This window comes from Puntigrus tetrazona, chromosome 6 (assembly GCF_018831695.1).
Source record: "Puntigrus tetrazona isolate hp1 chromosome 6, ASM1883169v1, whole genome shotgun sequence".
Classification (NCBI taxonomy): Eukaryota; Metazoa; Chordata; class Actinopteri; order Cypriniformes; family Cyprinidae; genus Puntigrus; species Puntigrus tetrazona.
Window position 1 is genome coordinate 1,892,646 of NC_056704.1, and position 13,913 is coordinate 1,906,558.

General features: G+C 40.1%; 1 protein-coding gene across 5 annotated transcripts in view; it reads left to right on the forward strand.

The window, feature by feature from the left end:
- The window catches only part of nbeal1 (neurobeachin-like 1), a 46,727-nt gene that overhangs the window by 20,576 nt on the left and 12,238 nt on the right, over positions 1-13,913 (forward strand). For all 5 annotated transcript variants that reach the window (XM_043241320.1, XM_043241318.1, XM_043241317.1 and 2 more), the window contains 24 exons: positions 276-374; positions 1,046-1,620; positions 2,308-2,440; positions 2,531-2,650; positions 2,745-3,131; positions 3,344-3,433; positions 3,536-3,710; positions 4,127-4,260; positions 4,360-4,519; positions 5,043-5,145; positions 5,248-5,404; positions 6,256-6,414; positions 6,973-7,132; positions 7,830-7,918; positions 8,124-8,675; positions 9,420-9,595; positions 10,005-10,293; positions 11,026-11,337; positions 11,512-11,661; positions 11,856-12,013; positions 12,149-12,273; positions 12,370-12,493; positions 13,156-13,304; positions 13,386-13,519. In XM_043241320.1, the coding sequence (XP_043097255.1) occupies positions 276-374; positions 1,046-1,620; positions 2,308-2,440; positions 2,531-2,650; positions 2,745-3,131; positions 3,344-3,433; positions 3,536-3,710; positions 4,127-4,260; positions 4,360-4,519; positions 5,043-5,145; positions 5,248-5,404; positions 6,256-6,414; positions 6,973-7,132; positions 7,830-7,918; positions 8,124-8,675; positions 9,420-9,595; positions 10,005-10,293; positions 11,026-11,337; positions 11,512-11,661; positions 11,856-12,013; positions 12,149-12,273; positions 12,370-12,493; positions 13,156-13,304; positions 13,386-13,519 (4,710 nt within the window). The remainder of the gene's footprint in view (positions 1-275; positions 375-1,045; positions 1,621-2,307; positions 2,441-2,530; positions 2,651-2,744; positions 3,132-3,343; positions 3,434-3,535; positions 3,711-4,126; positions 4,261-4,359; positions 4,520-5,042; positions 5,146-5,247; positions 5,405-6,255; positions 6,415-6,972; positions 7,133-7,829; positions 7,919-8,123; positions 8,676-9,419; positions 9,596-10,004; positions 10,294-11,025; positions 11,338-11,511; positions 11,662-11,855; positions 12,014-12,148; positions 12,274-12,369; positions 12,494-13,155; positions 13,305-13,385; positions 13,520-13,913) is intronic.

Genomic DNA, 13,913 nt, shown 5'->3' on the forward strand with positions numbered 1-13,913 from the left:
AATTGCTATCTGGAATGGGCCTAAACAAAATCAAGTTTTATTATAGAATTCTAACATAGAAACGTATACCTTACCATTTAAATTTGTACAAAATTTTCAGCCTAGTCAGGGTTGCATTCATTTGATAAATAATAATACTAACCAGTAGGATCTTTATTTGATCATTTCCAATGTTCCAGTGCTAATTATTTTAGTACGTGATGAATGGTGATAGAGCTCTTGAGCTAAACATGAAGTAATTTATTACAAATAAAACGGCCTTTTTCCCTCGTTAGGAAGTCTTTAAGGAGCGGATTGGCTACGGTCACCTGTATGAAGTGTTGGTGTCACTGGGTCAGCCGTCCAGGCACCTGCTGAAGGAACTCATGAACATGGTGAGTTGATCACTTCCTGTCAAGCCCTTTTTTTCTATACCGCGACAATACAGATCAAAAAACAGTAAAACAACAGAATCACATCACACGAAGTTCATCAAATATGTATGAAAGCCCTTTTAGCCGACTTTTTATCTCACAATTCTTTTCTTTTCCTTTATATCTCGCTATTCTGACTTTATCGTCACCTTAGAATTATAAAGTTCTTCGTTTTGAGATATTGAGCTTCAGAGTTTTTGCATTCCATAGACTTGTTTAGATAAAAACCTTTTTGTTTTCTAAAAAAAAAAGATAAAACTGTACACAGCTGTCACAGAATACGTGATAACTCCATTTTGACAAAAACGTCAGATGGAACCTGTCTCACAATCCTAAAAACAAAAGTTTATATGCAAACTTACAATTACGAGAAGAAAAGTGTTCAGCGGAGGAAACAAATTTCCATATATATCAAACTAATTCAAATTCTGCTCTAAAAAAAGCATCATTAGTCATCTCAAGTCAGCTCAGGGTTGATGTTGATGTTTGATTCAGCTGTAAAGAAAACCATCATTAGGCTTACACTTGGTATTCACATCTGTCTTTAGGGATGTGGCAACCTTTAAATGCTCCCTAAGTGGGCAGCTCACTACGTTTGGAACAGAGCCTTCTCACTTTGTCTCTTCCTGCAGGCTGTTGAGGGCGAGCATTCTTCCGTGGGTCTCCTGGGCATCAGTAACGTGGACCCTCTCCTGCTCCTGATCCAGTGGCTTCCAGAGCTGGACTCTGCCGAGCTGCAGATCTTCACCGCCGACTGGCTCCGGCGCATCTGCGGTCTGAACCGGCGCACGCGAGCCACCTGCGTCAACTCCTTCATGACTGCCAGAGCGCTGTCGGCTCTGGAGAGACACGAACGGCTGCACCGGGCCTGCGCCGAGAGTCTGGTGGGGCTGCTGGGATCTTTAGGCAGCCAGTCGCTGAGTTCCTCTGAGCTCCAGCATCTGCTGAGACTCCTGCGTCAGGACGAGCCGGGCCGCGCTCACCCGTATGTGGGCCCCGTGCTGCGGGCGCTCCTGGGGATGGTGCGCAAACAGGGCCTGGAGAGCGCCATGCAGTACTTCGATCTGTCGCCGCCCATGGCTGGTATCTCTGTGCCGACCATCCTCCGTTGGCCAGGCTCCGCCTTCAGCTTTTTTGCCTGGCTGTCATTGGACCAAGATCAGCTGGGCCCTCCCAGTAAAGGAGAGAAAAGGAAGCAGCTGTATAGGTGAGAATGGAAACTGATTGGTGTGATGGTGAATGGATTGGTCAGTATTTATTTTAATACACTACCATTCATTCATTTTTTAAAATATAGTATGCACAGTAATATTATAACACTTCAGAAATCATTGTAATACGCTGATGTGCTGCTTGTTATCAGTATTGAAAACTGTTCTTGAAAACTTTTGTTTTCTGTGGAAATCATAATACACATAAATACAATATTTAATTAATAGAAGTTTAAAATATGTTCATTTATATTGTGTCTTTACCATTACTGTTGATCAGCTGTAATATAGTGTATTTTCTGAATCTTTCTGAATCAGTTTAAATTTACTTTCCTCAATGCAGTAAATTATTCTTTCTTCCTTTTTTTATTTTTTAATTAAATGCAATTAAAAAAAAATTATACAGTCATTAAAAATAAAAAATGTGAATATTCTATAATGTATGATATAAAGAAAAGGTGTGATTTTCTTTTCTTTTCTTTTTTTATTTATTTATTGGTCTGTTTATGTATTAGGCAAATTAGTTTTTGGCTGTTGCATTACATCTTGCTGTCTTTTTATACATTTATTTTTTTAATATTCATGATGTTATTTGTTTATTTTTTTTTTACTCTCCTAATTGTAGAATATAGTCTATCTTTGCTATGATAGCTATGAGGACTGATTTATTGTTTTGTTTGTAGTTTTTTCACCCCGGGCGGCACCGGGTTCGAGGCCTTCATCAGTTCCGCCGGAGTGCTTGTGGTTGCCGTGTGCACAAAGAAAGAATACGTGACCGTCATGCTGCCTGACTACTGCTTCTGTGATTCGCTCTGGGTGGGTCACGTGACCGAAGAAGCGGTTGTACTTGTACTTGTGTTTATATACCGTGATTGAATTGATGTCTGGTTTGTGTTTGACCTTCAGCACAGTATCGGTGTGGTTCACGTGCCGGGGAAGAGGCCGTTTGGCCAGAGCTTGGTCTACATCTTTGTGGATGGACAGCAGAAACTATCAGCACCTTTAAAATACCCAACCATGACTGAGGTCAGAGGGAAAAAAAGCTCTCATGTTGAAAACCCGCCCAAAACTCCTCGTGTCAGTTCGGCTTAGTCTTTTATTGTGTGTATCTCTCTCTCAGGCCTTCACGTCATGTTGTATCGGTTCAGCGGGTCACCGCACCACGACGCCTCCTCCCTCACAGATCCCAGATCCTCCGTTTTCTGGAGGCAACCCTTCTGGGCGCTCGTCCTTTGGCGCTATCCTCCCGGGCTGGGGCGGCCTGCTGGGGACCAAACCTGAGTCCGTCACCAAACTGATTTCGGCTGGGACTCAGGACAGCGAGTGGGGCAGTCCCACCTCACTGCAAGGGCAGCTGGGAAGTGTCATGGTCTTCCACGAGCCCCTCCAAGCCAGTCATGTCAAAGCCCTCTGTAGCGCTGGACCAAACTGTATTTCCCCCTTTAAAAGTCAAGAGGCTGAAATCGGAGACCTGGCACCCAAACTTCTGCTACACTATTCTCCAAAGGTGAGCTGTCCGTATAGATCAATGTAAAATAGGGCTGAGCTATAGAAAATATATATATTTTTTTTTCAAATGAAAGTGATCATCCTTAGTAGAGACTTTATAGTAAGCAGAGCGCATGCCATTATGTAGGCGTTTGGAATGCACTTGTGAAAAGGAGCGATGTAATTTCCTGTACATGTACATGACTGATCATTGTTCTTTTGCATATATAGGCATGTAGGAATCCAATTTGTCTGGATTTGTCCCCTAATATGCTGCACGGTCGCCTGACGGGAAATAAAGTGGTCAACTGGGATATCAAAGTATGCATGCTGCTTCCCTTCCTTTGAACTATCTGTCCATGTATTTTCTATACTTCTCCTTCTACTGAAACACATGCTCACACTCTCTCTGGTCTTCTGTAGGACATGATCAACTGTGTTGGAGGGCTTCCTGTGCTGCTTCCAGTCTTGGAACAGTTGACTTTGTTAACCCCTGATTTGCATCACGTGGACCCCTCGGGGTCAGAGTTCATCACCCCTGACTCAGCCACACCCGCTGATGGAGACTGGGTCATACTGCCCTCAAACAGAGCGTCAGGTGCACACATGCTCTTTAATAAAACTGTTAAAACCTTTTTCTATTGATTATAAATAATGCTAAAATGAAGTAAAAAATACTAGAGGAAAGATTTTTTGAAATAGGTTTAAAATTTGAATATTAAAAATTATATTATTTTTATTTCTAAAATCTGATTTAAATTTAAAGACTATTTAATTACTAAAGTTACTGAAACTGAACAAAAATATAAATCGAAGCGAAACAGAAAAAGAAAAATACAAAAATTGTAATAGTAAAAATTCTTAATTCTGAATAGAAATAAATCTAAATAAATATTACATGTCGAACTCAAAAAAAAAAAAAAAAAGGGGTGATTTTATTGTTACATAAAGTATTTATGATTAATACGTCTTGATAATGTTGCAATATGATGTTTGTGAACACTTATTATTCAGAGGCCAGACTGGAGAAGAATCTCGTGGCGACGTTCTTGCTGGTGATCAAGCATTTCCTTCAGAGGCATCCCATAAACCAGGAAACCCTTCAGCACTCGCACGCTGTGGCCACGTTAGGAGCTCTGCTGCAGAAGGTACCCATGGTTCTCCTTTCTTTGCTTCCTCAGTGTTTCCCTGTGCATGTCTTCATTCGCTGTCTGTGTGTGTGTGTGTGTGTGTGTGTGTGTGCGCAGCTGCCAGCGTTCCTGGTGGACGTGAGCGTGCTGGTGGCGGTCCAGCTGTTGACTGAGCAGATGACGTATGAGAAGAACTCACAGCTCCTACAGCAGCTCCACACACACCTGCTCTTCAACTTCAGCATCTGGAACCAAGGAGATTTCCCACTGCGTATCGGTCAGTGTGTGTGTGTGTGTGTGTGTGTGTGTGTGTGTGAGATTTATTCATGCTGAATTTATGTTTGTTTCAACAAGCAAACAGTTTTGTTTGTGCATGCTTTTGTTACACAAACTGATTTTTATGATTTTTATTGAATGTTTGAATAGTTTCTGATTGTAGAGAGCAACAGTTGGGTTGTGGAAATTTCATTTTTGTTTGAACTATTCCTTCTATTCCTTTACTCATAATTGATAACTAAATTACATTATTATAAAATAATTTTAAATATATAAAATAAATTATTTAGTCCATAACGATTGGCTCTGGGGTTTCTGTGTTACTTGATGCTTCTACAGAAGCATCAAGTAATTGTGATTTCAAATCCCTTTTATTTTATCATGTGTAAATCTCAATTAAAAACTGGACTACCCATAATCTGGACACTCTGAAATCCCTACGAAGAAAAGGCGTGCCTTTTTGATCAAAGTTTTTGGGGCTCTTATACTTTTGCGCTGATCTTGATGTGTTTTTCATGGTGAAGGTCACATCCAGTACATGTCCACCGTCATCAAAGACAGCAGGAAGCAGTTCAGGAAGAAATATGGAGTGCAGTTCCTGCTGGACACAGTCCGCCTTTACTATGGGTCAGAGCCCTGTGTTATTACCTCCCAGCTGTTCCGCTTCTTTCTCTCTCCGTCAAGTCAGCCTCCATCCAATCTGCTCTCTGCTCTCTCTTCCCCTTCTAGCTCTGGAAGTAAAGATGCAGATATGAGCGAGGATGACATCAAGACGATCAGAGCTTCTCTCTGTGGCCTTCTGAAGTATTATATTAGCAAGGGAACCACGCAAGAGGAGATCCAGAGCATTCTGGGATACATCGCTGCTATTGGAGACGAGGAACAGGTGAGAAGAGGCAGATGCTGTCAGACTCTCATAATTTCTCGTAATTTTGCACCTCGTTTATACTTTTAGGTTAGCAAAGTATTCATTAATTTAAATTTAAATGAGAAGATCCTACTCAATGCACGTTTTGCAAGATTTCTCTTTCTGTCAAACATACTTTATTGGACTGTCTGGCGTTTAATGGATGTAGAAAACTCTTTTATGAAGCAATATTCAAAAATGAAAATTACACCATAAACTACTCACCCCAAAGCCATCCTAGGTGAATATGACCTTCTTCAGTCTGAGTTTTTAATAAAATGTATCCTGGCTCTTCCAAGTTTGGTAATGCTGGTGGATAGCGGCCATTATTTTGAAGATATTTTTTTTTTTTTTTTTTTTTTTTTTTTTTTGAGCATTATTTTAGCTTTAATATTAATTCAAGAATTAAATTCAGATGCATAAATTAATATTAATTTTAGCTACTTTATTATAAGATTAACTTATTTAAATCATGTTTCAAAAATGTCAATGGTCAGCCTGATTGCACAAGGCTTTTTTTTAACACCGACTAGAATCTAGTGTTTTGTTTTTTGGAAAATGTGCCCATTCTATAAGGTAAAGTGTAACACTGTGTGTGTGTGTGTGTGTCTACAAAAGAAGCACTCTCCTTGGTTATCGATTTGCCCTTTTTAAGCAGTAGAGCAAACATCCTCTGTCATTTTAATTATTTCCAAACCTCAGCGTGCTTAACCGCAAACTGGATTTACCGCCCTGCCGATTCATTTAATCGCTGTCTCTTCCGGCTTGTCCTGCTCTCATCGCTTATTAGCAATAAACATTAACTTAACGTAGAGTTGGTGCTGTTGCAGCTGTGTGGGATCCTGGAGCTGCTGCTGACTCTGCTGCAGACCAGCGCGGCGCGGGACCAGCTCTTCCTGCTGCTGTTCGAACCTGGAGCGGCCGACTCCTGCTACGCCCTGCTGCTCAACAACAAACACTCGGACCGCCTCCGAGAGCTCGTCTTCAAGGTGCGCTTCATACTCTGAGCAGCTTCTCGAAAGGAGTTTCCGGCGGTCAGAGATCGTTTTCATGGTAGCAGATTTGGAGAAATGTAGCATTATATCCCGTGCTCCCTCTGGAGCGAATGGGTGCCGTCAGAATGAGAGTCCAAACTGCTGATAAAATCATCACAGTAATCCACATTACTCCGGTCCATCCACATGAAATAATCATTAGGTTGTTTTTAACTTCAAACCAGCTTAAATACGAGTCCTTTGGTTTTCTCCAATGAAAAATCGCCTTGTCCGAATCAGGAGAGTAGTAACATTTACAAGCAAAAAAACATTCAAAACTATTTTTATGATGTTTTTGTCAGCTGTTCGGACACAGTAAATGTAAAATTGTAATTGCACAATGAGCTTAATTATTATTCATTCTATTAATTCGAAAAGTCACAATTCACGATATTTTGATATAACGTATTATAAATTTGCTTTATGCATTTGTAAATGACTTAAATTATAATGAAGTGTTGAATCTTTGTCAGATGGATGTGCTGTTAGTCTGTATGTTGTGTGTTTCTGCAGCTGTTCGAGAGGATGTTGAAGTGTGACCGTGTGTATGAGAAGAGCAAGCAGAGGTTACGCTTGAGGGACGTGGGATACTCTGGCCTCAGTCTGCTGTTCTCAGACCTGCACCTCACGTTCACCCTCATCAAGTGCCTCCTCAACCAAGTGCTGTCTACTGGTCAGTCTGATGAAAGCCCAGCACCCCGACCCTGTACATACACTCTTAAAGGCATAGTCCCTCCTAATACGAAATTCCTGACATCATTTATTCAATCCCCTATGAGCTGCTTTCTTTTGGGGAACATTAAGATTTTTTTTAAATATGTTGGTAAACAAACAATTTTGCAATCCCACTGATTTCTTTACAATGAAGGTCAAAGGGAGACGATACGGTTTGCTTACAAACGTCTTGTTCCACAGAACAAATTTTTGCCTGGACTATTTAATAATGATGTATTTATAAGGATTTTGGTGGAAAAAAAATATCAAAATAGTTCACTTTATTTTCTGTATCTATGTATCACCTGAATATCTTATATTAATTATATAAAAAAATATTTCTATTATCTCTCTTGCTATCTGTATGTAATGTAATGTGTGTAATTTCAATTTATTAAGATACTAATCTTTATATATATATATATATATATATATATATATATATATATATATATATATATATATAGTTTCTATTAAGATTTAAAAATGTGTTTTTATTTCTATACAGTTATTTCTATTCTCTTTTTATATGTAGTTTTTTTAGTTTTCAGTTTCAGAATATGGTTTTATGTTACATTAGTGTATTATTTGTATTGAATGTTTATTAAAAAAATAGCTTTAGTAAATTCACCTTTTTTAATCTCTTTGTCCTCTAGATACTGGTATAAACTATAAAGATCTGATGGCTGTGGTTCTGCTGACACAGAAAGCGGGGCCCAGTGTTCGCCTGGCTGTATGCAAGAGGGTGAGAACATTCAGCACATCAATGCACCACAATTATTAGTACTAACAAAAACCAAAACCTTGGTAAAAACATATTTTTTAAGGAATAGCTCAGATACTGTTTGCAAAGAACAAAACTCACATTAACTGTGTACTTATGTACTGTAAGACTATATATATATATATATGTGTGTGTGTGTATTTATATCCTCTCTTATTTCCTGCAGCTGTATACGCTGCTGCAGTCTCAGCAGGATGCAGCGCAGCAGATCTCTAGGCAGACGTGTTGGCAGGGCACCCTGATGAGTTTGTTCGTCCGGAGCCCCGGGAGCGACGGAGGTTCTGGTTCGGGTCGTGGAGACGTGGCCAGCCTGGGGAGTTTGGAGCTGAGCCGCAGCAGCGGAGGAAACCGCCTGGAGCCTCCACTGGAGCGCAGGCCTCTGGGAGACAGCGTCGGGAGGCTTGAGGAGCGAGACAGCGCTTCAGACAGCAGGTCCATAGACAGCCTGGACAACGGAGATCTGATGTCCCTCTCCGAAACACCAGGGGACACTCCCACACCCAAATCCTGGGGCGGGAAAGCTGGGGTCTTGAGTCTGGACCTGTCCCAGCTGCATCTGTTCGATCCTGGGGACAGCGGAAGTCAGACTCCGGGCAGCATGCCGAGCACACCTTCTCCTCTAGAGAACGCAAAACCCTTCCCTGGTGCTTCCTCTTTGAATGATGACAGCTTCCTGTTTAGTGACAATGTGTCTTTGGGAGAGTCTTTTAACAGTGAGGTGAGACCAGAGACCTGATGTGTGTTTTAGTGGAATAGACTGTGACTTTTATCACTTCTTTGTACTAATTATTATCTTAATTTTTTACTTAACAAGAAGTAAATGATAGTAAGTACTATAATGAATGTGTTAAGTGACTCTAAAATATCATTTATAGATTAGCCACATTTAAAGACTCAGACACAGATACAGACACAGTCAGTATATTCAGTGCTACAGGGTGGTTTAATTAATGACTAATTTGCTTGCCAGAATAGTTGTGCATTTTAATTATTAATATTAATGCATCAGTAAAATTACAGTTTTTGTGATAAAAGGACATTGTAATTTATTACTCATCAAAATTAATGTTTTTATTCCTAAGGATGCATTAAAGTGATCAAAAGTGACAGTAAGGAGATTCAAAATTGTACAAAATATTTCTTTTTCTAATAAATCCTTAAAAAAAAAAATCATCTAAGAGTTATTTGAAAAAAAAAAAGTTTCTACAACAATATTACAAAGCACAACTGATTTCAGTGTTGAAGAAAAGTTAACTTTATTACTATTTTGAGCATAGACTTATTATAAAAATTAAAAAAAAGTAATAAGATAAAATATTTTCATTCCCAAACTGTTGAGAGGTAGTGAAAATAGCATTGAATATAATAGTTTTATATATATATACTAATATTATCCAGAGCCTATATCTATTAATTTGCAGGCAGTGATTTATTGATGTAAGCCTCTGTCTTGCCCGAGCAGCGTACGGAGGAGGAGTTGGGGCGTCTGCTGTTGGAGATGGTGTTGTGTGTCATGTGGAGAGGGGTGGAGGGGTCAGATGACACCGCCTGGCAGGAGAGGGGTCAGGTGTTCTCCGCCCTCACCAAACTGGGCACAGCCAATGAGCTGCTGCTGCCCGTCGACCACATCAAACTCAGGTCAGGATACATCTCAAGTCTGCTTTCTTTGCAACTGCAGCTAAATGGTGGCGACGCACTGAAAGTAGTTTTAAACTTATTAAATATAGTGCATATAATAATCAAAGACTTCCTCGCTAGATTTTTTTTTCTAATATATGGATTATATGTGGAGTATGTGGAAATTTAAGATAAATATGTGAAGCCGGATCAAACAAAACAGTCATAAGTGTACATTTTTTTCAAAATTTTGATTTATACATAATCTGAAAGCTTTCCATTGATGTGAAAAAAAAAACTCAGAATGGTCAACGATTCAGCCTTCCAAGGCTGTTTTGACCAATTTTTTCCTGAAAATTTTTAATTGTTTGCACTGAGAACAATCTGAACATCTAGTTGTTGCATGCATTTTTAACGTCTTTCTCCACAGTCTGATGGAGAGGATGTTGGAGTTGGCTGTAACGGATAACCGAGAGGCGACGACGGCCACGCTGCCGCAGCACACGGAGAACGCGGTGCGTCTTCTGCACATGGTGCAGGACTTCCTGCAGGCTGAGGGGCTGGTGAATCCCGCTCTGTGGACTGAGAAGGTCCTGGAGGAGACGGTGACCCTGATGGACGGGCTGATGGTGTGGTACGCCTCCGGCACGCAGTGGCTCCAGCTGTCTCAGGTGGGACTACGGCTGCTGCTCGGGTTCATGGCGCAGGAAGACCCACAGGTGAGAGGTCATATAAGGTCGTATGTGACCACAAAACCGGTCATATAGCTTAAATTTCTTGAATCTGGAGTCTGATTGCCTTTAAAGTTATCTAAGTGAAGTTCTAGCATAGTGAAGGTCTCTGTATATTACTAATCAGAAATGAAGTTTTTATATATTTGTGGTAGGGAATTTACAAAATATCTTCATAAAACATGATCTTTGCTTTATACCATAATGGTTTTTGGCATGAAAGAAAATGTTATAGTTTTGACCCTTGCCACTTACATACAGATTAGGTATTGATATACAGTACAGTTTGGTCCGGTTTTAGCAAGGATGCATGAAATTAATCGAAAGTGACAGTGCAGTTATTTACTGTTTTCAATTTCAAATAAATGCTGTTCTCGTGCAGTTTCGGATCATCAAAAAATTTTGTGGAGAAACGAAGTAATAACTGTTTTCAACTCTTTATTAACTGTAAATGTTTCTTGATTAGCAAATTTGCATATTTCAATTATTTTTGAAGGATCATGTAACGCTAAAATTCAGCTTTGCCGCACAGAAATAAATTGCATCTTAAAAAATTCTCTAATTGGAAAGCATTACAGTGTTACGGTTTCGCTATAAACGAAGTTTTTTTTTTTTTTTTTTTTTTGTATCAAATAAAGACAGTCTTGGTGAGAATTCTTTTTAAAACCAACTTTTGAAGTAATAATCAGAAACGCGCTCATCAATCCGTCGTTCTGCCAGGTGTGCGCCATGGCTACAGCCAAACTGAATGGCATCTTGCAGACGAAGACGGTGGACTCTCAGGACGAGGCCTGTTATCTCCTGGGCCGCGTGGAGGGAATCCTCAGGCGCTCTGTGAGCGAGGAGCGGACGGAAGAGACCTACTCGTTTTTAGTGCCTCTCCTCCGTACCCTGCTGTCCAAAGTCCACAAACTCCTATACATGGAGCTGCACCTCCCTTCCCTCCCCGACACCAACGGAAGTCCGTCTTTCTTTGAGGACTTCCAGCTGTACTGCAGCTCTCCGGAGTGGAGGGTCTACCTGGATAAATATGTAAGACCTGGATTAATACACTAAATGGGGACATTTGTGATTTTACAGTAAGATGAATGAAGTGTCATGTATTTTCTATTTCTGATAGGTATAACTATTGATACTGAGTAGGTTTCTGCTCTTTGTTGCACTCTTTAGTTTGTAAATCAGAATTTTGCGTATCTGTTTTATCAGATTATTCCATACATGAAGCAATATGAGATCGAGACCTTCAGTCAGGGTCATGAGAACATGGCTCTCTACTGGAAGGACTGTTACGAGGCGTTCATGCTCAATCTGCACCGCAGGGACCGAGAGAGAGGAGAGAGCAAGATACGCTTTCAGGTGCAGAAACGTCTACACGCGCATACACCACCACCAGGGTTTTTTAAAAGAAATAATACTGTTATTCAACAAGGATGCATTAAACTTAACAAAAGTGGCGAATCAGTGACCGAAACTCATTTTCAGAACTTCAAAACAGCAGAGTTTCTCTTAAATGTAATCCCAAAGTTTTCATTTCCCTTCAAAATCCTCAGGAGCAGTTCGTGGAACCCTTCAGTCGTCGAGGGCGTCAGGAGAACCTGAGGTACAACAGCATGCTGAAACAGATCCACACGCAGAACAGCGCCATCCTCAGGCAGTGGAGGGCAGCACGCAGAGGACTCTTCTGTGAGAGAGGACCCTGGGTGGAAAAGTGAGTGGTGTTTCCGTCTGTGAAGGTCACTGTTTGTGCTGGCGTAACTGCTGTAAATCAGATATAATGTAATCAAAAGTGTTTTTGTCACTTCAGAAGGAGAAATTGTTCTAAATAATGTGGTCTGTTTGGCAGGCAGCAGAAGGACGTACACTGGAAGCTCTCTAGCGCTGAGAACTACTCCCGTATGCGACTCAAACTGGTGCGGAATTACAACTTTGACCCTCACAGAGAAGCCAGTGCCTTGAGAGACAACCTAGGTAAGAGATACACGCTTGTATACACGTTAGGGCGACTTTTATGGATCTTGTGGTGGGCATTTCAGGAAATGAATGGTTCTGCGTGTGTTACTTCAGGTGTGCAGCACCAGCAGGTAAACGCTGAGTCGCTGTTGTTGGAGGCGGTGAAGCAGGTGAAGGTCAGCGATCTGGAGGATGACGTCCTGGAGCTCCTGGAGGAGGATCCTGCATCAGCCAATCAGTGAGTGACAATTTAGTAGCCAATCACTGGCGCTTAATACACAAACACACTTTTACTCAACAACTGAATGTGTAAACTCCATTAAAGATTAGGTTTCAGTTAAAAGATATGTACATGATTTACGCCTGCTTTTTTATGTGCATATAAATGCCTTTATGGCTGTTTATATTGGTTAGTTTGACATTTTTGACATGTCAAGGCGTTTTTTACTTTATCAATTTCACTTGAGCGGGATTTTTTTTTTTTTTTACTAAAATTTTGAAAGTCTCTTATGCTCAACAAGACTCAAAACTACATTAAAGACGTATTGTGAAATGTTATTACAATTTAAAGTAACCGCTTTCTGTGTTAATATAGTTTAAAATGTAATTTATCTTCAGTATCCACTGCAACATCCTTCAGAAACTGCAATATGCTGATTTGATGTTCAAGTCACATTACTGATTATTGTCAGTGTTCGATGTTGCGCTTCTTAATATTTTTTGATTAATAGAAAGTTCAAAAGAACAGCATTTATTCAAAATAATTTTTTTTTTTATAAAATGATAAATCTCTTTACTGCCACTTTTGATCAATTTAATGCATCTTCGCTGAGTGAAAGTATTATTTTCTTAAAGAAGAAAAGGTTGCTCATGTAAACACGCTCCGTGTTGTTCTCTAAGGGCTGATTCTGAAGAGGCGGGTCAGAAGGAGAAGCTGGTGATCTCAGAGGACTGTGAGCTGGTCACGGTGGTTGATGTTTATCCAGGGCGTCTGGAGCTCACCACACAACACATCTATTTTTACGACAGCAGCGCAGAGAAAGAGGAAGGTGAGGGCAGATGGATGCATCCAGCGGTGTGTAGGTCGTATGTTTGAGGACAGAGATGATACAGATGTTCTGCGTTTTCAGGCGTAGGTCAGGACTTTAAATGGCCTCTGTCTCAGATCCGAGAGATTCACCTGCGCAGGTACAACCTCCGGCGCTCGGCTCTGGAGATCTTTCTCATAGACCAGACCAACTACTTCCTGAACTTCAAGAAGGAGGTCAGCATTCTTACAGCATTCTTCTTATCTTCTTTCTCATGCCACATGCAAACTCTTAAAACTGCTTTATGAGCCTATATTTATGTTTTTGTAAACATTCATTCATAATTATTCATTGAGTCTACTTATGCACGTAGGACAACTTCCACTTAATTTACTATAAATGCTTACGTTTCTTGACAAATTGCTTTTCTTTTGTAAGTCATTATGGATAAAAAGGTCTGCTAAATTCATAAATGTATAGCAAAGGATCATATATATATATTTGCATCATTTATATGCTAAATGAGGAATGAACATCTATGTAAATCAGTGAAAATCATATGTATAAAAGTACTGTATGTATTCAGGTTTTACATATGGTTTGTCATTCCTGCTTTTTGTAAATTTATAA